Source organism: Taudactylus pleione, unplaced genomic scaffold (assembly GCF_031769625.1).
Source record: "Taudactylus pleione unplaced genomic scaffold, aTauple2 ptg000464l, whole genome shotgun sequence".
In the NCBI taxonomy this organism is placed as follows: domain Eukaryota; kingdom Metazoa; phylum Chordata; class Amphibia; order Anura; family Myobatrachidae; genus Taudactylus; species Taudactylus pleione.
In genome coordinates this window covers 3,179,182-3,207,021 of record NW_028284866.1, presented here as the reverse complement: position 1 = coordinate 3,207,021, position 27,840 = coordinate 3,179,182, and the positions used below count along the sequence as shown (strand labels likewise).

Genomic DNA, 27,840 nt, shown 5'->3' with positions numbered 1-27,840 from the left:
ATGGCTGCAGATCACCCCGTGCAGAGGAATAACATGACCAAGGAGACAATCTGCACCGCGCCGCTGAACCTGTTCATCCTCGTCTTTGGAGCTGGACTTCTACTACTCATTTTTTGCCTCATTTTCTGCTGCTACTTTTTCAGGTAACCATTCAGCGCACAACTTTCAGCCATGTTGTCTCCCGATATATATAGTTCATGTACTTTATACATGCATTAAATGAATGAGAAATTAAGCTGTATAAACATTCTGGGCCTCATTCTGAGTCGCAGGCACTGCCCATGTCAGAGGCAGGGGGACGTTTCTTCTGCACAAGCGTCTAAGTCACACTGCGCATGTGCCCGAATAGCGTGGCAGGGAGTCAGAGTTGCAAATTAGGCGAACGGGAGACGCACTGTCTCAGAAATGTCTTGAAAATGTACTGGCCAATCCTGAATGGTGACAGGGAGGTGGCTTAACGGGTGCAAGGAGATGGTCCGTCTTATGGGAGTGTCACTGAAAGCAGCTACATACAGAGACGCTCAACCACTGACATAGGAGGCCATACTAGGTCGAACCTAGCACCTGCCATAGGACTGGTGCTAATTTTGATGGTCTAAAGACGCACCAATCAGTATTTCAGCATCTATGGCAGAGGTTCCCAACCACGGTCCTCAAGACACACTAACAGTCCAGGTTTTAGGGATAGCCATACTTGAGCACAAGTGTTTTAATTAGTACCTCAGTTATTTTGATTTAACCATCTGTGCACAATCATGGATATAACTAAACCCAGGACTGTTAGTGTGCCTTGAGGACCGAGGTTGGGAATCACTGATCTATGGATTCAGTCCTTGCGTGTTCAGATGCACCAGGGATGGGCTTTGTAGCAGCATTTGCATAAAGTCGTAGATGTGCGACTGGCAAAAGACGAAGACATAGCCGCTGCTGTGCCGACTCAGAATCAGTGTCTCTGACACTGGCGTATCTATAATGGGTGTAGGGTATACGGTGCACACGGTGCACATGGGTCCAGGAGGGCCCACACCGCACACCCTGCACCTATTTTTAGTATTTACCTCTCCGTAGTCCCACATCAGCCAATCAAGGGGAAAATGATGCAGCAGCCATTTTCACAGATATCTGTGAAAACACTAGAGGTGTTTCTGGGACCTTGGCACAGGCGCCATGTTACTGAAGGCCTGCGCATGGAGAGGGGGCCCGTGTGAATAGTCTGCACAAGGGACCCCTCCTCTCTTAAACTGCCCCAGCCTCAGATTTAGCTAAAAATTTATTAATTCATTCATTAATCCAGAGTTAAGTTTTTGATAAATTGAGAGAAACTGAGGAAAGCCCCTTCTCAGGTGTAAATGGATTACCAGATGATGGACCTTCCGCTTTTTACCTCATGGAAAGGCTATTTAGCTTTTTCCTTGTCATATAATCACTTATTCTCTTTACTGGAATTTACCAGAACTGCTCTGAACAATCTGAAGAGGATTTAGTGGTGATACCAAATTAGGGAATTCTCTCTCATTTACAATAGGCAGTAGCTTTGCTCACTCAGCACTCTGGGCAATATGCAAATAAGGGCTCTATTACTGAAGCAGTGAAAAGCCTATCTTCCAGCAAAACTGCTTGAAAATAGACTCTTCATAATGAATAAATCTGTCTCCTCTGGCCTTATCCAATTTACCAATGCTTATTGCCATCCCTATAGACCTCCCTGAGGACAGTATAATTAGGCAATTTATCAAGCAGCGAAAATCCTAGCTTTTTACCACTAGGTCATGTTATCATGAGATGGTGTTACCTATACCCAGCAACTAGATCCCCGCTGGGTTAAACGACTATACTCAGCAGTGGAGCATGGCCTTTTGCCCTCAAACCCGTGATGTCACACGAGGAGGCGGGGCCAGCAGCAGTAGAAAGTGGAGAGCTGCCCAGATGTTCCAGGGGGCTCTACACAATGTAGGATGCGTGCCTGGAGCATCCAAGGGACTGAAGCAGTGCTACTGGCCACAGGCTGCCATTTCAGGGGGATGCAGTCAGGATACCGGCAGGCGCTATCCCGCCCACCGATATCCCGACACTGCCTGCCCGACATAGGACTAATGATAGGCGTCGGAATCCCGATGCCTATCATTAGCCCCACTGTAAAATCCCAACACCCGGCATACCGAACGAAAGTAAGCCGGGTGTCTTAGCAGGTAGCCGCGGGGGGGAGGGTTAGTTTTAGGGAACCCTGAAGGGACTTAGGGTTAGGCACCCCCAGGAGGGTTAAGGGTTGGGTAGGGAAAGGGGGGGGTTAGGCACCATTAGGGGAGGGGTTAGGGTTAGGCACCCCCAGGGAGGGTTAGGTTTAGGGTGCAGGGAGGGGGGGGTTAGGTTTAGGCACTACCGGGAGGAGGTTAGGGTTAGGCACTAGGGGGGGGGAGGGTTAGAGGGGGAGAGGGGAGAGTTAGGGTACTTACAAGCCCCAGTCGGGAATTAGGTCCATCGGCCATCCCCTGTCGGTATTTCATCTAATTCCATTCCAAGTACCCTGCTAGTGAGATGCAGGGGCTGTGGGGCAGTGCCGGTGCCACCCCCATGGCCCTGCACCCTGGGCGACCACAGCATCGCTAGCTCACTCTTGTCTGCGGTCGTGCATGCACTGATGTCTTTCATGCATGTGCATTTGGCATTAACCTTTAACAGTGTTAGGTTGAGAAGGAGACATCGCAGAGTAGGAATATAGCACCGATGATCACCGTGAGGGTACGTATTAATACCGATGGTACCTATATTGTAGTTAAAAATATGATGGCAATTGTTAATTGCACAGGCATCACCTGACTTTGCTAACCTGTTATTTGAGGAAGGATTATGGCTACCTTGGCTTGAGCGCAGGCACTGTGGCCTCCCCTGTCCCCCCCCTAACCCTAACCCTCCCTTAGTGGTGCCTAACCCTAACCCACGCGCGGCTAACGCTAAGGGCGCCCCAGACTTACCTTTGTTCGGGCAGGCGTCCTCGGCGTTGAGATTAACATAGGTGTCGGTATTTCCCTTGCTGGGATTCCTTTGTCGGCATTGAGACCGGTCTCATCACTACATCCCCATAGTTAAGGTGCCCATCCACTAGCAGACATAAAATCGACTACACAATTACGACATTGTAATCTTGCAGTTGTTTGTCAGTCTGTGATGAGCCTGCACTGAACGAGCAGTCATTCAGTGCAGGCTCATCAGTCATCTGCAAACATGCTGAACCTGACGTTATCGTCATGTTGACCAGCTTGTTTGCACGATGATAGATGTCTAAACGACCAGCGGGAGCGCCCATCGCTGGTCGTTCTAGACATTTTTGCAAATGATTTATGAACAATTGTTATCGTTCAACTTAATCGTCTAGTGGATGGGCACCTTTATGAGGACAAGCTCATTCATCAGTAATTATACTGCTTTCACTGTATTGCTGGCTGGAATTTAGAAAATATTATTTAATTAATTTTAGACTGAAGCAGCAGGAACATTACAGAAGACGTGGCTATAAAAAGGTAATATGCATAAAAATCTTTTCATAAACAGACATATTTTATATGTGTACTGTACTATCTTCATTTTATGTAAAGTGTTATACAAAGCTGAAAATAATACGTATAATAGAATGTGTCATGTGACCTAGCTAGGGCCAAATGGAACGATTGTCTGGATACAATATTTTCCAGATAGATGAACAAACTATTCCTTGTATCATGATAGGAGGAATCCTGAATGGAGCTGGGGGGTGGACCTTAGCAGTGGGGTAATTTAATCTCTTTGCATGTGTTTCAGATGCTTAATCTTGATAAAAAGATTTCAAAACCCCATTTGAATATAACTGTCCCACTGTACCGATACCTCTTTTATCCCAAACCTGTCTAACAGAAAGAGAGTCTAATTCAGAGAAACGACACGAACACCACAAGGGGGTGTCCGGATCAATCCCATCAAACTGGATTAGTGTATGTACCGCTCGCCATATTTTAATTGTTTGAACAAGTAGGGGAGGACTACTCCTGGAAATCTTACCACTTAGCAAGGCCTGCAGTGGGGTATGTCCCGGCGTTACCCGCGACACAAAGAGAGTAAGTAAGGAGACAGCATGGCTGTCCTGCAACCAAGACCGATCATGAGCCAACTGTGCGGCATAGTAGAAGAATCGAAAATGTGGAAAGGCCATACCACAATTCATCCTGGATCTAGTGAGAACATCAATTTTCAATCGAGGCCTCTTACCTGCCCAAATAAGAGAAGAAAGCATACTATTTAATTTCTGAAATATAGATGCAGTAATATATACTGGGGACCGTTGCAATATATAGAGAAATTTGGGTTGCAATTGCAACACCATTTTTATCAGGTTCACTGTGCCCATAATTGTAAGAGGAAGCTTGGTCCAAGAACTAATCTTTTCCCTCAAATAAGTGAACAATGGCATTAAGTTCAAATCTGTAAAGTCTCCTGTTTGATTAGATATCCAGTCCCCCAAATATTTAAATCTAGGAACCCGACAAAGAGGCAAATGCATCTCAGGAGCAACAGGAGGAGCACCCCTTAATGGTTATATAAAAGACTTACCCCAATTAGTAACAAGGCCTGAATTGCCACTAAACTCTGCAAATACTTTGAGAACCACGGGCGTGGCTTTCCTATAATCTGTAAGGAACAAAAGTAAATCATCTGCGTATAAAGCTATTGTATCACCTCTAGTCCCCAGCTGTAATCCCACAACATCAGAGTGAGCCCACAGAATACATGCCAGTGGTTCTATTGCTAGAGCAAAAAGGGCAGGGGATAATGGAAAACCCTGTCTCGTACCGCGAAATAATGAAATTGGAGGGGAAATAAAACCATTAACAGATATTCTAGCACTGGGTCTATCACATATAAGTTGTACCCATTTGAGGAAGACAGGCCCCACCCCCATACACCGCATAACCTCCCACAAATAGGGCCATTCGACCAAGTCAAAAGCTCTTGCCACATCTAATGAGACAACGACTGAAATTGTTTCCTGCTCATGAGATGCCTGCAAATTACGTGGCGTGTAAAGACGTCTAATGTTTATTGAGGTAGATTTACCTGGCATGAAACAAGTCTGATCCGGATGCACTATAAAGGCAATAACCTGGTTAAGTCTCAGGGACAATATTTTTGCAAGTATTTTGGCATCGGTGGGGATCGGTGATATTGGTCTATAGGCATCAGGGAATCTAGGATCCTTCCCAGGCTTTGGCAAGACAATAATGACAGCCTCCTACATAGGGGACGGAAATACATCTTCCTCATACAAATCATTAAACAACTGAAACAATCTAGGAATAAATATCCCAGCATGTTTTTTTATATAATTCAATCGGTATGCCGTCATTACCCGGGGCATTGCCACCAGGGAAGAAATCGAGAATAGCAACCTTTATCTCCTCCAGGGTGAATGGGGCATCAAGAAAGGCTTGTGCCTCAGGCGACAATGAAGGTAACCTAATATTAGCCACATAAGACTGCAGTTCGGCCATGGAACAGGACAACCTAGTACTATATATATCCTTATAGAAAGTGAGGAAAATGTCAGCTATATCTAGAGTAGTTGTAACAACCGTACCATCAGGATGCACAAGCACAGCAACAATCGGAGATGGACGATCAGCGTGTACTAGGTGTGCTAGATAACTCCCTGCCCTATCTGCATTCACATAGTATGTATGCGATTTAAATAATAGACTACGCATATTCCTATAAGAGATATGAGCTATGAGCTGTCCACGCAGACTGAGCTGCCAACCAATGGATCCTAGACGTATCCAATTTGTCCCGCAAATAGACCAGTTCCAATCGATGTGACTATGATTCAAGTTCAGCTTCTCTCCTTCTATAAAACAGCTTCAGTTCAGCAACACAATCAGAGTACCTCGCATATATGCCTTAAAGGAGTCCCACACAACTGCTGCTGAGGCAGAGCCAATATTATCCACAATATACCCATCCCACAGAGCCTCTAACTCAGAACCAGCTTTCATTTGAATAAGCCAGGAGGGATGTAACTTCCAAAATATTTGACCTATAGGACTATCTACCTCCAAGGACATCATGAGGGGAGCATGATCAGACACCCCTCTGGCTTTATAAGTAACGTGACATATTTTGGGGATCAGACTGGGGGGAACATATTATCACCAAATACAATTACCCTTATTTCCATACAACATTATCTACTTCTTTATTACCTATATACTGTAGATCTAATCAGGGCAGGATTAAGGCTTGTGGGGCCCCCTTCAAGCCACAAGCAGCCTACATATGCAGGCTCCGTGTAGGCTCCGTGTGGGAAGGGAGGAGGAGGAGGGGATGGCTATCCATCACCTCTTCCCCCCTTAGCACACGGAGCCTACATAGACCCCCCCCCCCCCTCTTGGCTACATGGAGTCTATCGCACCTGTCGGTGGGTCCCCTGGGACCTGCCAGGCCCTAAGCAGTCATCTGGGATTCTTAGCATGAATCCACTACTGCAGTGAGTCTGTGTGGGGGCCCCCTGTGTGTGGGGGCCCAGGGACGACCACCTGTGTCGCCCCCCCTCCCCTTCTTAATCCGGCCCTGGATCTAATATTATAACTTAAGTAAAAGTGATGTTGGTAGCAACTGCTACCTTCATGGTTTCTTGCTTCCTTTAAAGTTAACATGGGGCTTTACAACCAATGTCATAATAACACCTTCCTAGTCACCCATAGCAAATCGACTTTTACATTCTAACTGGCCAGCTGGTGCACGTGCTAATGGTGTTAATCAAGATTAAATTGAATTGAAAAAAAAACTTCTCAGCCAGGTCTGTCTTACAGCTAGTATGAGTAGTTTTGTGTGTAACGGTGAAAATACGTGTCATATGTATGATCAAATGTCAATTTGCAAATGTCCTTATTTAACTATTTATAGCACAACAGCTGCTTACTAATTCCTGACAGGCTGCAGGTCTCCATCATTGTGCTAGCATATGTTCTAAGTTATCTGCAGTCAGATTTAATGGATCTAAACCTACCCTGTGTTTTAAAATCCATAGTTTTAGCATGATTATATACTGTATACTTTTCATAATTATGTTACAGTACATGCCATTTTTATATAAAGGTGCAAGCAACAATTAATATTATAGAGTTTCATGTCATCCTTCAAAGAATGCCTAACATGTAATACATTCCCATAGTTGATTTCCTTTTTCCTTTGACAATTCCTGTGTTTAATGTTGCCAGAATGGGGGAAAGTTGGACATTAGAACCCCCTAATATCTGGACTTTTTAACACTCTCTAAAGTATAGTGATTACCAGACAGTAACTACTGAAGGAACTTACCTTCTTTTAAACATGACACCTTTTAGTATATGGTTGCAATGATAGGGGAGGTAGAGCACTTCTAATTCTCCCCAAATTCCTGGTTTGAAACTTTTCAGCAATGTTTATACTAAAATCATCTGATGCCTGATGTGGTTACATCATAATAATGCCCCAGCCCGCCCTCTCTTGTGTCCTAGCAAAACCAAATATAAGGGGGGGAATTTAGGTGCTATCTTTCCCATTTGGACCCCAGCAGTGCTTACATTGTGTCACACTCATCCTTAGCAGCAAAGGGTTTAAGCACAAATAATATATTTGCAAGAGATATCGACATCGGCTATGCTGCAGGGCCAACCTGATATGTCTATGATGACATAGTTCACAGACATATCTTCTATACACACCCGCCGATGCACTATGCGATATGTCGTTCGTCGGCTGATTGAACGACACCTAGGGGTCTATTTACTAAGCAGTGTTAGGAGACAGAGTGAAAAGTGATAAGAAAGTGATAAGGTGCCAGCCAATCAGCTCCCAACTGCAATATCACAGGCTGCGTTTGAAAAATGACAGTTGGGAGCTGATTGGCTGGCACCTTATCCCTTTTCACTCTGTCTCCTAACACTGCTTAGTAAATAGACCCCAGAATGAGTAATGGGGCTTATTGCCCCATTACTGCTGCTCGCTAGAATTACCTCATGGAGCCTTTTACATTTTTCTAGGTGGTCTTAAAGGACAAAGCAAGAAAATCCAACCTGGTTGGGGTAAGTGTGAGATCTTTTAAGTAAATATGGATAGAGGTCAGTGCAGGTCATTGAGTGCTGAAAATCCAGACAGATAACCTATAGCAAAAAGAAAATGAAGAGGAAAATGAAACATTTAATAATAAAGTAAACAAAATTCCCAATTGAAGAAGCTGCGCTTCATAAATGCAGCATAAAGTCACTATCTCACAGGGAAACCTGTTGCTCCTGGGGGTAGATTTACTAAAGCTTCTAAAACAAAAGCTGGAGGTGTTACCCATAGCAACCAATCAGATATTAGCTACCATTTCTCTATACCAGCTTGGGGTCATGGTAGCACCTCCCTGTAAAGACCACTCCCATCACCTTTGATTTTAGAACCAGGCAGAGATCTGGGAAAGACAATTGCATGTAGTAGCCTCTGGCGCTCCGGTTACATGGAGGGGCGACCTTAGGAAAAAATGTTTTGTAGGTGGTAATGTAAATAGGATGGGTTGCCAAGTTTCCTACTAGGCTTCATTAGGCAATATAAATATATTTATTTGATTTTTCCCAATCAACTGGCTCCACCTATGTTTAACACAAACGGCTACCCATTTAGCTAATGTCACAGTAATGGGACATACACACTGGGCCTCATTCAGAGGCATTCGCAAAAAGCAAGCGCTTGCTCTGAATGAGGGCGGCCGCTTTTTTTTAAACCGGCCTCCTGGCCGCTCGCTAAGCTGTGGGTGACCACCCACAGCTTTTGCGAGCGGCCAGGTGATGGTCACGATTATCACGACCATCGGGCTTGCGACGAGACCCTTGTGGTAGGGTCTCATCTGCCGCAAGCCCCAGTGAGCTTCCTGCTCAAATAGAGGAGGAAGCTCACTACTGACATCACGAGTGATGTCAGTAGGGCCGCCCACAAATGGCAGGCATTCCTTCAGGAACGCCTCCATTTGTCCAGCCACCCCCCTCCCCGCCTACAAAACGGGGCGAGCTGTCGATCAACATCGACAGCCGCCCCGTTTGTAGCAAGCCCCAGATCGAGTGAATTTCTCACTCGCTGCGGGGCTTGCGCGCGTACGCAGTGCCCCACCATCGACCCACTTGCGAGCGGGTCTGAATGAGGTCCACTAGACGATAACAGTGAACGATAACTATATTGTTTATATCGTCCATTGTGTATGCACCAAGCGACTAACGATGTGCGCTCCCGTGTGGCATTAACGATGTTTGCTGTCGTGCAAAACTGCAGGCCAAACTGACGATAGCATCAGAAAGTGCCTGTTCAGGGATGTGGCAGGATGACGTCACTGAACGATATCTTTCAGCACATCATCTAGTGTGTATGCCCCATAATAAACAGGCCCAGTCTTGTATGTGACATCATTCATATAATCATTGTTTTTCAGACCTTTAAATGTAAAAGTGTAATGAAAAAAAAAAAGTTTAAACACGTATTACAGTATTTTTGCTATCTATCCACAGCAAGTGTGTGCAGTGTGTCTGGAAGAGTTTAAGGTGAAGGAAGAACTTGGCTTGTGTCCTTGTACTCACGCTTTCCACACCATGTAAGGACCACTAGGGAACTGTGTGCTCATAGGTGTGAAGGCAACACCTAGAAGCAAGCATTAAAGTGGGCGTGTACCGCTACATCTAAGAGGCGTGTCATAAAAATTGATTTACATCCATATGTAAATGAGCCCCAAAGCAGTTAGTAAGATCTACGTGTTGATGAAAACACACTGATACTTTTCAGAAAATGGATGTAGCCATAGGGATCATTGTGCAGTATAACCAATGCAGGGAAATTATATATATTCAAATGGGATCATTAGTATATGTTTTTTTTATATAACAGCTTCATAATGGGGTAAGGTGCAATCAGGGAGATTACTAGACTCTTCAGGGAGTCAGAAAGATTGCTACTATTTCAGGGAGTCTCCCTGACAATCAGGTAGAATTGGCAAGTATGATATGAGAGAGACATAGGGCCTGATTCAGAGCCACTCGTAAGCGGCCGCTCGTTCGCTCGGAACGATGTTTGCACATCTGCGCATGCGTACGGTTTTTAATACGCATGCGCGAACCAGTCAGTGCGGCCGAAAATCGTTTGTTCGCTATATAGCGAGTGCCTGCTATTTTGAGTGACAGATAGAGGTGTATGTGGGTGGTAACAGGGGAAGGTGCTTGAAAACGGGGAGTGGAGATCAGAACGCAGGTGTGCTTAAAGGTCAAAGCGGGCGTTTTATGGGTGTGCATAATTAATACAGCAGCGTCATTGACCACGTCACTTGGTTGTTTGATAGTCAGAACTGCTCGCAATATAGTGGTAGGAAAAACCAACCACAAGAATAGCGAGCAGTTCATACGCTGTCCGATGTACTCGATTAATCTAATAAATAGCGGACATGACGTATGATGCGAGCGGCCAGGGGGCGTTTTTATCAAATAAACGTCCACATGTTTTGTTCACTCGTTCAGACATGGAGGCGGCAACAGAGCGCAAGGAGCGAACGGTTCATTTGAACAGCCACCCCCTTTTTCTGAATGAGTGAGCGCTAATTGCGATCAACTCTGAATCAGGCCCATAATCCTCACACAGATGTATGGGAAGATTTGGGCACCCATGGTTAATTATACGTTTCACTAAATTTATGAATGAAAGATAACACACCCTCTGCAGAGTACAAACTCAAACAGGACATATTTAATGCACAATTAACGTTTATTTACTGAAATTGCCAGATTGAAAAATATAACATTGAGCATAATTGAGCTAAAGTTTGGGCATCTGTTATCAGTCTCAGGGGTCTATTTACTAAGCAGTGTTAGGAGACAAAGTGAAATGAGATAAGGTACCAGCCAAACAGCTCCTAACTGCCATATCACAGGCTGTGTTTGAAAAATGACAGTTGGGAGGTGATTGGCTGGTACCTTATCTCCTTTCACTTTTTCTCCTAACACTGCTTAGTAAATAGACCCCTCAGTAACAACTACACTTTGTGACAGCAGCTTCCAAACCTTTCTTTAAGACCGGCTAAGAATATTTCTTCCTTGCAGATCTGATCTAGCTGAGAAATAGGCTAAAGCTGCACACACACGTAAAGATTTTCTGTCCAACCAGCCAACTAGTTGATTGGTTGGAATGAAAACCTGGTAAGGGATGAAAGCAAATGACAATCAGCAATTTGCTCCCAAACGCCGGAAAATGGACAAAAACTGTTATTTGAACAAATTGTTTAGATCAAACATTTAACAAACTTGTCTGACCGACCATTTTCATCTGTTTTCTGGCATTTAGGAGCAAATTGCTGATCATCAGTTAATCTGGCCATACACACTACAATTATCGGGGGCGATCCGCCTGATATCCCTGATAATTGTAGCGTGTGTGTGGGCGACCAAGGGTTAAATATTGCTCGGTCGGGCATGCCGGATTGTCCAGCATGCCCGTCCGATGCGATATTTAACTGTCGGCCGCATTGGGCTATGTATGCCCAGCCGCGTCCGACAGACAGACATTTTCTGTGTTCCTTCCCATGGACGGAACAGGGAAATCCGGGGGCGGAGCGCAGATGTCGGGCTAATACACTGTGATAAATCTCACAGTGTATGCAGCGGACATCTGCGGCTGGCAGGCTGCCAGATAAAACGTCTGTCGGTCTGACAGGCATTTTATCTGCCCGTGTATGCCCAGCTTTACTCCCATACGTTACCAGATTTTCATGCCAACCAAACTAGTTGGAAGGTTGGACAGAAAATCTTTACGTGTGTACCCAGCTTACTTGCTTCATATCTCCTCAGATATTTTCATTCATATTCAGTATGGGGATGGTAAAAAAAACAAAACTTTTTAAAACCTTAATATTCTGTCCCTCTGGGCACATCCATGCTAGATTTTCAGAGACAGTATATTGGCATAGTTATTTTGTTACGGTATTAAGTCTTCTCTTTATGTCGATTTTTTTTATTTACTTATTCAGGGACATTACTGTATAGCATTTGATGTTAGTTAGTCAAATCCATTCTTCCTTCCACCTGGCATTATTAACGGTTCCACAGGCTGCCACAAAAACCCTACTACATAACTGATGCCGTCCCCATGCTGCACTGTAGCTGTTACTTTCCTCAAATCAAATCAATTTATTGTCACATCCACATAAAATGCGTCAGAGAAAGTGAAATGCAAGATACTCACAATCAACAATTACATAAAACAATTTAAAATGTTTAAATTATCTATAGCAGCAGGGAAAAAACTACTCCGCATCCTACTAGTACGACACTTGACATCTAAAACGCTTTCCAGAAGGCAAAAGAGAGAACAGAGAATGGCAAGGATGGCTATGATCGGCAACCATCTTGTTTGCTTTAGAAGCGCACCTTTTAATATAAATGTCTTCTAGCCTAGGTAAAGACTGACCAATAATTTTTTCAGCTGCCCTAATCACTCTAGACAACGATCTATACTACAAACATGTGGAGTTTCCGTACCAAACAGTGATCGAATAAGTTAAAAGGCTCTCGATTATACCGCGATAGAAATTTACCAGCAGCGGCCTAGAAATTTACCAGCAGCCTCACTTTTAATTTTCTAAGGAAGTACAGGCGTTGCTGAGCCTTTCCTACCACTGAAGAGATATGCGACGACCATGACAAGTCCTCCGAGAAATTGATACCAAGAAACTTAAAACCACCCACCCTCTCTACTTCAACACCATTCAAAAATAAGGGACGGGGAGCACTTTTCCTAGACCTCCTAAAATCAACCACCACCTCTTTAGTTTTTTTGCTGTTTAACAGCAACTTATTATCCTCGCCCCAACTAATAAGTCGATCTACCTCCGCCCCATAGCTGTCCTCATCCTCATTAGTAATCAAACCCACAATTGTGGTATTGTCAGCGAATTTCACGATGAAATTAGATTCAGAACTGGAAACACAGTCTGAAGTATACAAGAAGGAAGGGACTAAGAACACAACCTTGAGGTACTCCTGTATTTACAGCAATTGGAGATGAAAACAGATCTCCCAGCCTAACCGACTGCGAACGGTCAGACAGAAAATCCAGCAACCAATTGCAGATAGACACATCAAAACCGATTGCTAAGAGTTTTGCAGTGAGTAAAGACGGTACTACAGTGTTATTAAAAGCCGAACTGTAGTCTACGAACAACAGTTTAACATACGAATCTTTGTTCTCTAGATGACACAGTACCTTGTGAAGAACCATAAGAGCAGCATCTTCAGTAGATCTATTAGATCTGTATGCAAATTGATAATTATCAAAAGCATCCGGGATGCCACCCTTAAGGCGTACTAAAATCAAACGCTCAAAACACTTCATGATTAATGAAGTAAGGGCAATAGGGCGAAAATCATTTAAACCAGAAATGGACGTGGTTTTAGGGATTGGAATAATTGTGGTGGTCTTAAAACAACCCGGGACAATACCCTGAGTAAGGGACAAATTAAAAATAATTGTAAAAATGCCAGATAATTGATCAGCGCACTCACGTAAAACCTTGCCAGGAGTACAATCAGGACCAGCAGCCTTCCTAGAACTAGTTCCCCGCAGGCAAGACCTAACATCGGCCTCTGCCAAGACCCAAGAACCCCCTGGATTCTTAATCGGGATAGCACAGGTATTATCCACAGAATCAAACCTAGCATAAAACGTATTAAATTCGTCGGCCGAAAGGCCACCCACCTTAGGACCACCCGAATTCAAAGCTCTATAGTCGGTTAAGTGCTTGATACCCTGCCACAAGGACCGAGAATCACCAGATTCACTAAAGTGACACTCTATCCTATTAGAGTAAGCCTTCTTAGCCAGTCCAATACCCCTCTTCAAATCAGACAGGGCAATGGAATATGCTAAACAATCCCCAAATAGTCACCTGTTTATCTCTATATGTAACTTTTGTGGTTGTGGACAAAAAGTGCCATTTTTGTTTCATCAGTCAACATCACTTTGTTATAAAAAGTTTCTCGCTGTTTAAGTATTGTTTTGCCAATGTTAATTTTTGTGAGGTCATAGGAAACATTTCCTTCCGAGAACTCTTCTAGGCAGATCATTTTTGTGTAGCCAACACTACTGCTACACTACGGTGTCAGGGAAACTTTTCTTGTAGATCAGAATTTTCTGAGTATTCCAGATCTTATTCTTGCTTCAACAGTTCCCCCTTATTATAAAGCTTTAGCTATCAGGCAATAAACATTCCCTGTTTTGTAACCGTATTCATCTTAATTTTGGGGTCCTCAGTTGACTGTTTAGAAGAACCCAGAAGTTGTTGAGAGTAGGTACGACACCATGACATGTTTAAAGAGTTAGGAAATGTGTTCTGGGTACTTATCACCTCAGTTTAAGGCCTAATGGCTAAATTTAGTTTTAAAGCTGCATACACACACAACGATTTTTTTTAATGAACGATTTTAGTAAACAATTTTTTCCCTTGAAAAAATGTACTAAAATCGTTTACTAAAGTTGTTCATTTACTAAATGTCATGAACGATTTTTATGAACTACAAACGATTTTTGCATATTCCCTTAATGAAAATCGTTGAGTTGACAAGTCTGACTGAACTACAAACTACAAACGACAAACGTGAACGCGCCTGAACGATAATCGTTCATCGTTTGACTCAGAAAGTGAACGATTTTTGTAAACAATTATCGTTAAACGATATCATTTAACGATAATCATTAAAAAAATTGTTGTGTGTGTATGCAGCTTAAGACTTTAAAATCAACAAAAATGGGAATTTGGTTCTTACCTGACAAATCCTTTTCTCCGATTCCATGGGGGACTCTGGATGGACCCAGGGATGTTGGGGGGGGGGGGGGGGGGCGGGGGTAGGGGGTAGGAGAAGTGGGTGCTAATTACCCGGGTCCGGGCTTGCTGGAGGGGGCCCGGCGCTGCCCTCCCCCCTGTTGTGTGCTATGCTGTGCTGCAGTGGGAGACTGCTTGTGGCTTTGCTCTGGGCTGAAGACCTTACAGCTCCCCCCTCCCCAGCACATAGCACCGCTGCAAAATTATAATTTTTTGTTATTTTAGCCTATGGGGGCATGGCCACACCCCCTTCCCCTGGGCTTGGCCAAGCTCTCTACACTCCTGGATAGACCATGTGGTATAGGAAGTCTGACAGCACAGGCTCCTCCTCCCCTATACCCCACCCCCTGGCCAGAGCAGTCTATTATTAACACAGCCCAAAGGACAGGGAATAGGAGAACCAGGCCCACAGAACGCACCCCGTGAAAGGGAGCCCAGCGTGCCTGGATCACCACAACCCTGAGAATCAACCCTAGCAAAAGCAAGGGGTGTAATAACAGGCATCCAGTGTCCCCCATTTAATTAGAGAAATAGATTTATCATGTATAGGTGCGTACACACTGGGCGATCAGGAAAGACAGTACGATTACGACATCGTAATTGTACAGTCGTTCCTGATCCCCTGTAGTGCCTACACTGAACGATCAGTCGTTCAGTGCAGACACACAGTCTGTCGTTATCGACAGATTGGCCTGCATGTTCAGGCGATGGACAATGTTGGAAATGACCAGCGGAAGCGCGCATCGCTGGTCGTTTGACATTATAGTGCACGATTACGATGTTGTAATCGTGCAATCATCAGTATAATCGCCCAGTGTGTACGCACCTTATGAACCAAAATCCCATTTTCTGTTCCATCCATGGGGGATGTCCGAAAATTGTCCATTAAGGGAGGGAATGCTCCTGTGCAGTGAGTAGGACCCTTCACCCAAATCTAGCGTCACTAGAGGCAAAGGTGTCAAAATTGCAGAAATAATTTAAATTAAATGTCATTACCACCCAATCGTTGAGGGAATAGTCGTAGACTCTTTAGGTAATGAACGTTTATGCAACAGAGACGTTTGTAAATGTCACATTATAGGAGAAATGTGGCTTTGGAATGTTTGAATTCACCCCAGGTAGTTAAAGAATAACCAAAAATGCCAGCAAATACATGCAATGGCACATGGCACACCCAAAGCTAAAGGGTTATATTAGCTCAGCGCACAGAAGGCAGATTTAGGATTAGCTGTGACCAAGTAAACAAACTCTGTTGTCATTCTTTGGAAGAACACAGCAACTACCTACATAATGTGGTATACACCATGTAGCCTGAGTAGTGGCATACACTGTGTGGCATGAATAATGCAAATTGCCATAGGAATCTGCAAAGACCCCCTAGTCCTGCTGAAGGTATGGACTGTAAAACAGCAAATACTTAAATATATTTCATGGTAGAATGTGATACTCGCCTACCCTCCGGATGTGGTCGGGAGCCTCCCAGGAAGGCAGGCAATCCTCCCCGCTGCCGCCCACCCCTTCTATCCCCCCCGCAATTACCTTAGCAACCCCAGCAGCGGGTGACATGATTTGCGTCATATTGGCCCCGCCTATTATCGGCATTGTGTAGCGGGGGTGGGGCCAAACTGACGCGATTGCGTGGCCCCGCCCGGCCCACTCCCCCTTGTCCCAGCCACTTCCCTCCCAGAAGCAGCCAGAAAGTCGGCAGGTATGGTATTATGCATAATGCAGTCTGACATAGGTATAAGTAAAGGGCACATTATAAGAGAATGCAGCTTTGGGCAGTGGAAAATGTGCATAGCTCCTAAAAGAGCGAATACAAACCCACATATGGGCTTGATGCAGACAAATGAGCAAGTAGACCAAGTATTTGTTTAAAATCTATTACCACCTTTCAGTTTAATATATAACCTAAAATCTTAAGAAAATAGCACCCCCTTCAAACCTTGTGTGTGTATGTATGTATGTATGTATATATATATATATATATATATATATATACACACACACACACACACACACACACATATACGTCAATATACTTTTAGCACCCAGGGCACCATAGTGGCCTGTGGGAACATTGGAGGGAATTTACAGGTGTGTCTGTATATCTAAGTGCAGCGATAACAAGAGATATGGTAAGAACTTACCTTTGTTATCTCTGTTTCTACGAAGTCCATAGGGTCCACAGGGTGACCTTGGGGTATAGCTGGATCCTGGATCCTCGGGCACCACGGAGTTAAAGCTTTCAGCTGCTCCCAGGATGCACTTGGGTCCAACCTCCCCTATACCCCGCCCCCGAGCCACAGGCACCTCAGTTGGTAAGCAGCCCAGGCCGGAGGAGGAGACGAAACAGAGAGAAGGAAGACTGGAACACACAAGAACCATACTCACAGAAATGGGAGATGGAAAACCGGTGACCAGTCACAGAGCCCATATGAAGCCAGGTGCGTCAGGGCGGGTGCCCTGTGGACCCTATGGACTTTGTAGAAACAGAGATAACAAAGGTAAGTTCTTACCATATCTCTTGTTTTCTACTTCAGGGTCCATAGGGGTCCACAGGGTGACCTTGGGGATGTCCCAAAGCAGTCCAACTGAGGGCGGGGACGCTCCTGTGCTGATAGGAGAACCCGGCGCCCAAAGGATGCATCCTGAGAGGCAAAGGTGTCAAACGCATAGAACCTCAAAAAGGTCTGAATGGAAGACCAGGTGGCCGCCTTACAGAGCTGAACAGCAGAGGCGCCACGGCTAGCAGCCCAAGAAGGGCCCACGGACCGAGTGGAATGAGCCTTAACAGAGGCTGGAACAGGTAAACCCTCCTGCATATAAGCCTCAATAATAACAGAACGAAGCCAACGGGCTAGAGTCTGTTTGTTGGCAGGCCAACCCCTCTTGTGAAAACCAAAGAGGATAAACAAAGAATCAGACTTCCTCACAGAAATAGTCCGGTCCACATAAACCTGGAGTGCCCTTACAACGTCTAAGGAAGTCTCCCCAGCCGAAAGATCAGGTGACTGAAAGGCTGGTACAACAATTTCCTGATTAATGTGGAACCTGGAAACCACCTTAGGTAGGAAATCAGGACGAGTGCGAAGCACCGCTCTGTCCTGATGAAAAATCAGAAAAGGGGGACGACAAGAAAGCGCCCCCAAATCTGAAACCCTCCTGGCAGAAGCAATTGCCAAGAGGAAAACAGTTTTAAAAGTTAGCCACTTGAGCTCCACTGACTCCAAGGGCTCAAAAGGAGGACCCTGTAAGGCCCTAAGAACCACCGCCAAATCCCACGGGGCCACAGGTGGCACAAAGGGAGGCTGGATTCTCAAAACACCCTGGAAAAAGGTGTGTACGTCCGGCATAGCAGCGATCCTGCGCTGGAACCACACCGACAGACCAGACACGTGTACCTTCAGGGAAGAAAGACGTAATCCTAAGTCCAAACCGGACTGAAGGAAAGCCAGAATACGCGAAACTCGGAACACCTGGGGATCATAGTTTCCTCGCACCACTGAAAGTAAGTGTGCCACACTCTGTGATAGATCCTCGCGGAAGCAGGCTTGCGCGCCCTCAGCATGGTGGTAATAACGGAGCTAGAAAAGCCCCGAGACCTCAGGACGGCTGTCTCAAGAGCCACGCCGTCAAAGATAGTCGACCCAGATCCGGGTGAAGACAGGGCCCCTGAGACAACAGGTCCCGCCGTTGAGGTAGGAGGTACGGAGCGTCGATGGACAGGCTCCGCAGATCGGAGTACCACGGCCTTCTGGGCCACGCTGGGGCCACCAGGATCAGTGTGCCTCCGTCCTGTTTGAACTTGCGCAGGACCCGAGGCAGCAGAGATATCGGAGGGAACAAGTAAGCCAGTTGAAACAGCCATTTCACCGACAGCGCGTCTATCAGACTTGCGCCTGCGTCCCTTGTCCTTGACCCGTACACAGACAGCTTGTGATTGTAACGGGACGCCATCAGGTCCAGCTCTGGCAGCCCCCACTTGTCCACGAGTAGTTGGAATACCTCTGGATGAAGCGACCATTCCCCGGGATGCACATCGTAACGGCTGAGGAAGTCTGCCTCCCAATTGAGGACTCCTGGGATGAAAACTGCCGAGAGAGCTGGAAGATAGCGCTCCGCCCAAGCCAGGACGCGGGACACCTCCGACATCGCAGCTCGACTGCGAGTCCCTCCCTGGTGATTGATGTACGCCACCGTGGTGGCGTTGTCTGACTGCACCTGAACGGCCCTTCCGTGAAGAGCGGTGCCGGACGACTGCAGGGCTCTGTATACTGCCCGCAGTTCCAGGATGTTGATGGGAAGAATCGCTTCCTCCGCCGACCAACGACCCTGAAGTGACAAGGAGCCCGTCACCGCCCCCCAACCCCGGAGACTGGCATCTGTCGTGAGCAGAACCCATTCCGGGATCCAAAAGGGGCGCCCCTCCAGGAGATGCGCTGTCTGCAGCCACCAGGCTAGGGACAGACGCACCTCCGAGGACAACACCAGCATCTGAGAGCGGATCCTGTGTGGCAATCCGTTCCATTCTGAAAGAATCAGCCCCTGCAGGGGCCTGGAATGGAACTGGGCAAACTCCACCATGTCGAATGCCGACACCATGGACCCCAAAACTCTCATCGCTGAGTGCACCGACACTCTGCCACTGCTCAGACAACTGTGAATCCGCAGCTGTAAGGAGGAGACCTTCTCTGGAGTCAGAAAAATCCGTTGCTGACGAGAGTCCAGCAGGGCCCCCAAATGAACCATCCGTTGTGATGGGATGAGGGAGGATTTCTTCCAGTTGATCAACCAGCCGTGCGCCTGTAGACAAGCGACCGTCAGGTGGAGATGCTGGATCAGTACCTCCGGGGAGCTTGCCAGCAAGAGGAGGTCGTCTAGATACGGTAGCAACCGTATCCCCTGGCTCCGAAGGTGAGCCGCCATGACCGCCATCACCTTGGTAAATACCCTTGGTGCCGTGGAGAGACCAAAGGGTAGAGCCCTGAATTGGTAGTGGTTGTGGAGAATAGCAAACCGCAGAAACCGTTGGTGCGATGTTGCTATAGGCACATGGAGGTAGGCGTCCTGGATATCCAGGGAGACCATATAATCCCCCGGTTCCATCGCCAGTATGATGGAACGCAAAGTTTCCATCCTGAATTTGGGAACCCTGAGAAACCTGTTCAGGGACTTCAAATTGAGGATGGGGCGATGAGAGCCATTGGGTTTCTGCACCAGAAACAGCGTAGAGTAATACCCCATCCCACGTTGAGACTGTGGTACGGGTATAATGACCCCCGCCGTCAGCAAGGCCTCTATGGCTTCCTGAACCTGCAAGGCCTTGGTTTTGTCCTGAGAAGGACTTGTGCAAAAAAAACTGGCAAGGCGGCCTGTGCCGAAAAGACAGGGCGTACCCCTGGGAGACCACTTCTCGCACCCAGGCATCCGTGGTGGTATTGTGCCAGCACTGGGCGAATTGAAGAAGTCGGCCTCCCACTCTGGGGTCCCTCAGAGGGAGGCCCGTCCCATCACGCAGAAGGCTTATCTTCTGGCTTGGAAGAAGGGCGCCTAGCACTCCAGGCTTGCTTCTTTGGCTTTGAGGCGGTCTTGGGTGCGGACTGCCTCGGGAAGGACTGACCCTTTGCCTTGCCCTGAACCCGAAAGGAACGAAACGCCGAGCTCCGGACCTTAGCAGGTGTAGTAGCTGAAGGGAGGAAGGCTGACTTGGATTTTGCCAGGGTATCTACTATTTTGTCCAGGTCCGGACCAAATAGTAATTCCCCATTAAAAGGTAAGGCCTCCAAGCCTTTCTTTGAATCCGCGTCTGCTCTCCAAGACCGCAACCACAAGGATCTACGAGCAGACACTGCTGCCGCCGAAACCCTAGAGGTCAACAGGCTAGCATCCAAAGATGCTTCTCCAATGTAGGAGGCGGCATCTCTCATCTGTCCTAACAACGCCCCCTGGACGTCCGGAGATTCATCCGTAAACGTGTCCTCCAAGGCGTTGGCCCACCCCTCAATGGCCTTGGCCACCCAGGAGATGGCCATGGACGGCCGGGCTACAGCCCCTGAGAGAGAATAAATAGACTTTAGACAAGTCTCCACCTTCCTGTCCGTAGGATCCTTCAGCGAGGATATAGACGGCAATGGCAAAGTAGCACTCCTGATGAGGCGTGTTACATGGGAATCGACTGCAGGCGGAGTTTCCCATTTCTTACAATGCGCTTCCGGGAATGGATAATTGGACGCCAAGCGTTTCTGTGGCAGGAAACGCTTACTGGGCGTCTGCCAGACCACCGCCATGTGATCAGTCAACTGATCAGACAAGGGGAACGCTGTAGAAGTAACCTTAGCTTTTTTAAAACTAGGATACCTTGACTTGGGAGCGGGTGCCTCATCCTCAATCAGAAGAATAGCCCGCACCGCCTTAACCAGAGCCCGCACATTGATGGAAGACTTAGTGTCTACCTCCTGGACTGAGGCATCTGAGGCTGAGTCATCCTGTACCTCACCATCATCCGAGAACCCCTCAGAATCCGAAAGATGCGCAGCCTGTGCCATGACTGAGCGTTTAGACGCCCTGGAGGGCACGTCACTGCGCAACATCGACTGAAAAGCCGAAGATGCTGCCGCCAAATCTTGGACAGTGTGGGAAAGCGCATCCACCCAGGGTGGAGGAGCTGTCACAGGAGCCTGAAACGGCACCACAGCCGGCTGTGCCACAGGGGTGGACTGAATATACATTGGCAACCCCGCATAGGGAGCAACAGGCTGAGACCCCGGGGGAGTCTGCAATAATTGTGGGACACCCGGGGAATGGGGGATGGCAGGCTGGGGCAACACCCTAGTAGGGGCGGCAGTCGGGACCGACAGACGGTCCGCGATGGACACCAGCACCTGGGAAAACATCGCCCATGGTGGCTCCTGCGAAATGGGAGGTTTAGACGTACCAGGAACCGCCTGGCACCGTCCGCACAGGCCGTCCTGTGACAAATCCTCCCTATCCACTCCTGCAGAACAGCGCCTGCAGGAGAACAATGCTGGAGCCCTGGAGTGCTCAATCTCCTCCTCAGACATGACTTAGGAAGAAAACGTGCGCACTCACCAGTGTGCTGAACAACAGCCCACAATATGGCACCATGTAGCACACAACTGTATGTGACGGACCTCACAAATATGTGATCTATATAGGTGAGGTCAGTAGAAACACCCTTCCCCCGCACACCTGTAGGGCTTGTAGGAGAAGGAAAGGGATAGGTACAGGCTGACAGTAAGTAGAAAAAAGACACAGACAGGCAGCACTAGCAAAAGTCACATACCATGCAGGAAGATATACTCACTGCACCTTTCCACTACAATCAACCTCCCAGATTCAGTGTCTGGGAGGGCTATAGCGCTGTGTACACTATCCTTCTGCAGGGGAGAGGTACACAGGGGGACCGGTCCGCGTGCTCCCTGAGAGTATCCACGCTGCCACAGAGAAAATGGCCGCTGGAGACCTCAGAGGAGGAGTGGCCGAGTATCTGCAGCTCAGCGACGCCAGACTCCGAGCTGAAAGGCGCGCTGAGCTGAGGGGAGGAGCCGCTGACAGGGAAGGCTTCCTCCCCTGGCTAGCATATTTAACCCCCGGGTTGCCGGCATCCCGCTTGCCACGATATTAACCTTGGTGGTCTAGTGGTCTGGCGGGGTATGCCTCCGCTGGAGGGGGGGCCCGCCGCCACCGCTAGCGCCCCCGGTCTGTCCCCTAGACCGGGGGCATGGGACTGCATTTGAAAGGAACCCGCGCACCGCCGCTAATCAGCGGTGCGCGGCTTACCTGATCTCCCCGGCGTCTTCCGGCAGCAGTCCCGGGGGAAGCCAGAGTCCGGCTAGTACAGACTCTGGCTTCCCCCGCCGCGATCCCCAGTTCAGTGCTGGCGTCGCGGCGCCAGCACGGAGGAGCGGCAGCGGGGGGGGGCGTCTGTACAGACAGCCCAGCGCTGCCGCTCTGTAGAAAAACTGTAGTAAAAAATAAATAAATTTAACTAAGTTAAAAAAAAAACTTTAGGGGGCTGCTCCTGCAGACCCCCCCCGCAGGGTGACCCAACTCCGGCCGGGCACCATCTAAAACTGAGGTGCCTGTGGCTCGGGGGCGGGGTATAGGGGAGGTTGGACCCAAGTGCATCCTGGGAGCAGCTGAAAGCTTTAACTCCGTGGTGCCCGAGGATCCAGCTATACCCCAAGGTCACCCTGTGGACCCCTATGGACCCTGAAGTAGAAACTGGAAAATGCACCTAACCTATCAGAATATACAGTAGTATGACATAGGGAGCATAATATTCAAAAAATTCGGAGCATTTTAAAACTTGTTGATATATGGGCCCCTTAGAAGAAGCACGCTTTACTGAGATAGCTCTGTAACCTTATCACTCATGCCAGTGTAAAACACAGATATATACATGCACATACACATTATATATACACATATATTATACACACACAAGGGCAAGGCAAACATTATGCACACTTGCTGTAGAACTTATTTTAATCAACTTTCAGAAAAGACAAATACATTATTTTTCGACAATCTTCCTGCTTTTCAATACACTTTGTCCATCTGTCAACAAGCTTTCGTCTTCCCTCATAAAAAAAAATGTTTTAGGCTGAGTTGCGAGCCACAAATGCACCGCTGTCTTCACCTCTTCATCAGACGTAAATCTTTGTCCTCTTAGGGCTTCTTTTAGGGGACCAAACAGGTGATACGTGCTCAACGGGCATCCAGCTCCTTCTTTATGGCTGACACTTGTGGGACCTTCTTTGAACTTCTCTATTCATTCATACACACTTCTTCACGACAAAACACTTTCTCCATACTGTGTACAAAGTCTTCGATAAATATCGGCAACAGACACACCCTCAGACCACAAAAAAAACCACGTAGTGGGGCAGCCATTTTTTTTCTTGCACTGCAGTAACAAATTAACTGACATAACATGTTCAAACCTGCACAGCAGTGACTGGCGAGACAGCGACCTAGTACAGAAAGCATTGATAAAGAGAGTCGGCCAACAGAAGTTATTTAATATAACTGGAGTGTCGATAATTTTAGACTCACCCTCGTCGTACTGTGCAAAAGTTTTAGGCAGCTGGGGAAAAAATGCCGCAAAGTAAGAAAGCTTTCAAAAAAATAGAAGTGTTAATAGTTTATTTTTATCAATTAACAAAATGCAAAGTGATTGAACAGAAGAGAAATCTAAGTCAAATCAATATTTGGGGTGACCACCCTTTGCCTTCAAAATAGCATCAATTCTTTTAGGTACACGTGCACACTGTTTTTGAAGGAACTCGGTAGGGGGGTTGTTCCAAACATTTTGTAGAACTAACCACAGATCTTCTGTGGATGTAGGCTTGCTCAAATACTTGTCTCTCCATGTAATCCCACACAGACTATGTTGAGATCAGGGCTCTGTGGGGGCCATATCATCACTTTCAGGACTCCTTGTTCTTTACGCTGAAGAAAGTTTGTTGTCCTGCTGCAGAATAAATTTGGAGCCAAACAGATGCCTCCCTGATGGTGTTGCATGATGGATAAGTACCTGCCGTTATTTCTCAGCATTTAGGACACCATTAATCTTGACCAAATCCCCAACTCCATTTGCTGAAATGCAGCCCCAAACTTGCAAGGAGCCTCCACCATGCTTCACTTTTGCCTGCAGACACTCATTATTGTTCCGCTCTCCAGCCCTTCGGCAAACAAACTACCTTCTGTTACAGCCAAATATTAAAAATTTTGACTCCTCAATCCAGAGCACCGGCTGCCATTTTTCTGCATCTCAGTTCCTGTTTTCATGCATAGTTGAGTCGCTTGGCCTTGTTTCCACGTCAAAGGGATGGCTTTTGGCCTCAATTCTTCTATGAAGACCACTTCTGGCTAGACTTCTCTGAACAGTAGATGGGTGTACTTGGGTCCCACTGGTTCCTGCCATTACAGAGCTGAAGAGCGGTACAATAATGAGTGTCTGCAGGCAACAGTGAAGCATGGTGGAGGTTCCTTGCAAGTTTGGGGCTGCATTTCAGCAAATGGAGTTGGGGATTTGGTTAGGATTAATGGGTGTCCTCAATACACAAAAATACAGGCAGGTACTTATCCATCGTGTAATACCATCAGGGTGGCGCCCGATTGGCTCCATATTTATTCTGCCCAAACATACAGCCAATGTCATTAAGAATTATCTTCTGCGTAAAGAAGAACAAGTCCTGGAAGTGATGATATGGCCCCGAAGAGCCCTGATTACATCATCATCAAGTCTCTCTGGTATTACATGAAGAGACAAAGATCTGAGCAAGCCTACATCCACAGAAGATCTGTGGTTAGTTCTCTAAGACCTTTGGAACAACCTCCCTGCCGAGTTCCTTCAAAAACTGTGTGCAAGTGTACCTAGAAGAATTGATGCTGTTTTGAAGGCAAAGGTTATATTGATTTGATTTAGAACTGTTCATTCACTTTGCATTTTGTTAATTGATAAAAATAAACTATCAATCAACACTTCTATTTTTGAAAGCATTCTTACTTTGCAAATATTTTAGGCAGGTGTGGACGACAGTACTGAAAAAATAAATAAATATATATATATATATTACACATACATACATACACACACATACAACAGACATTAAGAACCACTCCTCTAGGTGAGGAGTGCAAGTTTCATTCTATTTCTTGAAGTTCAACTAAAGTATGGAAAACGTTACAAATATTTTCAACAAACTAAGTATATTTACTAAAGTGAGAATTTTTATAAGTTGAGTTGTTGCCCATAGCAACCAATCAGATTCTACTTATTTGTCAAGCACCTTCTAGAAGATAATAGCTAGAATCTGATTGGTTGCTGTGGACAACGACTCCACTTCTAAAAACTCACTTTAGTAAATTTATAGCAATATTTTCTCTCCCTTCTATATAAATTCGATATTAAAGGACTTTCCAGGAGAGAGCATTGTTTATAGGATTATTTAATTTTACGCTAACAATGTGATTTTCCTCTTGCTCCCTGCAGGTGCCTGACGAAGTGGTTGGAGGTGCGAAACACATGTCCGATGTGTAATAGGAACATCTCACTGCCACTACAGAGACCTTCCTTAGAACCCATGTGACCAGGTTACTTGCTCTAGGGCCACACAGCTTTAGCTTTTATCATGTGAGGTACCTGTAAAATGTGGACGAGGAGAGGAAGATGCACTTGTCCATTAGCTAATCTGAGAACTAAATACAGGACAGCAGCAGGGTCAGGGCTGGCGGAGCTGTGGCAGATGCAGCTCACCACACTTGGCAATACATTGAGTGGGATAGACTCATCCTCGGGTCACTGGGGGTAAAGAGGAGGGGCGGCAGCTCACATAATTGGTTATACGAAATTCCCATCTAGGGGTTTGATTGAAGAGGTAGTGTGCAAGGAGAGCCGCATACACACATACAGATCAATCAGGGAGTGTTAGCCAGGACCAGAAATAGATTAAGAAACTATGAAGCGCTACTCAAGGAAACACGAGACACATACGAGGGTTGAAGTTGATTAAAGAAACTGTAAACTTAAAAAGGAAATGGCATGCTGTAGCTGTAGTGAGGATAAGGCACAGAAAACATGAGATAAGGAGAAATGGATGAATGTAGGAAATGCTGTAAGATAGATAGATATAGAGATATATATCTATCTATCCATACACACACACACACACACACACACACTCTGACCTAGTGGTCTATATGTACTAAGCCTTTGGAGAGAAAAAGTGAACTGAGATAATTTACCAACCAATCAGCTCCTAGCTGTCATGTTGCAAGCTGTGTTTGAAAAATAACAGTTAGGAGCAGATTATCTGATTAATGAAATAAAAGCAAGTACCAACCAATCAGCTCCTGTCATTTTTCAAACACAACTTGTAACATGACAGGTGGGAGCTTATTGGTTGGTACTTTATCTGATTAATGAAATAAAAGCATCCTGCAAGTCGCTGCTCATACAGGACCTCTGGGAAAGTAGATGGTTAATGGAAGGGAATAGCGGACAGTGCTGGCTGTTCACATAACCTCTGATATACATTATTTGTTATTATTATTATTAGTAATAAGATCAGGCTTGTTCATTTTACATGGGCACTTTATCTCTAAGCAGAGACTGATACGTATGTCTGAGAGGAACAGAAGCGATGTCAGGATTGTACATTTCTTATGACACATGGAGAGGACAACATACAGATAGGACATTGATTAGACAGAAGCATTAGCCCCGTTTGGAGATATAGAACCTACGTGTGCAGCACTGATCAGCTCTGACCATGGCAGTCTGCACACAAAGTGTGGCAGTGTTACTGTGACTATAAGTCAGTGCTTTGTTTCCTGCACATAGCAGGTAGAATGGGAGCAGAAGAGCAGTGTACACACTTAATGATATTTTCTTAGATCAACAAATGATATATGGAGAGTGCATCGGCGGGTGTGTACACCCGTTGTGTCTGTGAGTGACGTCATTCACAAACAAATCAGGTCGGCCCTGCAGCACAGCTGATGCAGTTATGTCTGAAAGATATATAGGTGCATCTGCATGTGTGTAGGGGCGACCGGCTGACCGCTGGCTGCAGGGGCCGCCGACACAGACATCTCAACTGGGCGGCCGCCCGCCCACCCAGTTGTGATGTCAGCCCAGACATATCAAGTGGCCGATTGCTATGTGTGTATAGCTTACCAATTGGCAATCTGACGTCAATTGTCTAAAAGTGTACCCAGCAGAAGGCATTATTAGTAATACTAGGTCATCTAAATGTGTACCCAGCAGAAGGCATTATTAGTAATACTAGGTCATCTAAATGTGTACCCAGCAGAAGGCATTATTAGTAATACTAGGTCATCTAAATGTGTACCCAGCAGAAGGCATTATTAGTAATACTAGGTCATCTAACTGTGTACCCAGCAGAAGGCATTAT

General features: G+C 46.3%; 1 protein-coding gene across 1 annotated transcript; it reads left to right on the top strand.

Annotated features, from left to right (window-relative positions):
* LOC148504652 (RING finger protein 24-like) lies at positions 1 to 27,704 on the top strand. The gene is made up of 5 exons (XM_088448682.1): positions 1 to 143; positions 3,476 to 3,518; positions 8,049 to 8,090; positions 9,546 to 9,628; positions 25,917 to 27,704. Exons 1-5 carry the CDS (start codon positions 1 to 3, stop codon positions 26,011 to 26,013), a joined length of 408 nt encoding a protein of 135 aa, XP_088304808.1. The 3' UTR covers positions 26,014 to 27,704.
* Positions 27,705 to 27,840: the final 136 nt, after the last annotated feature.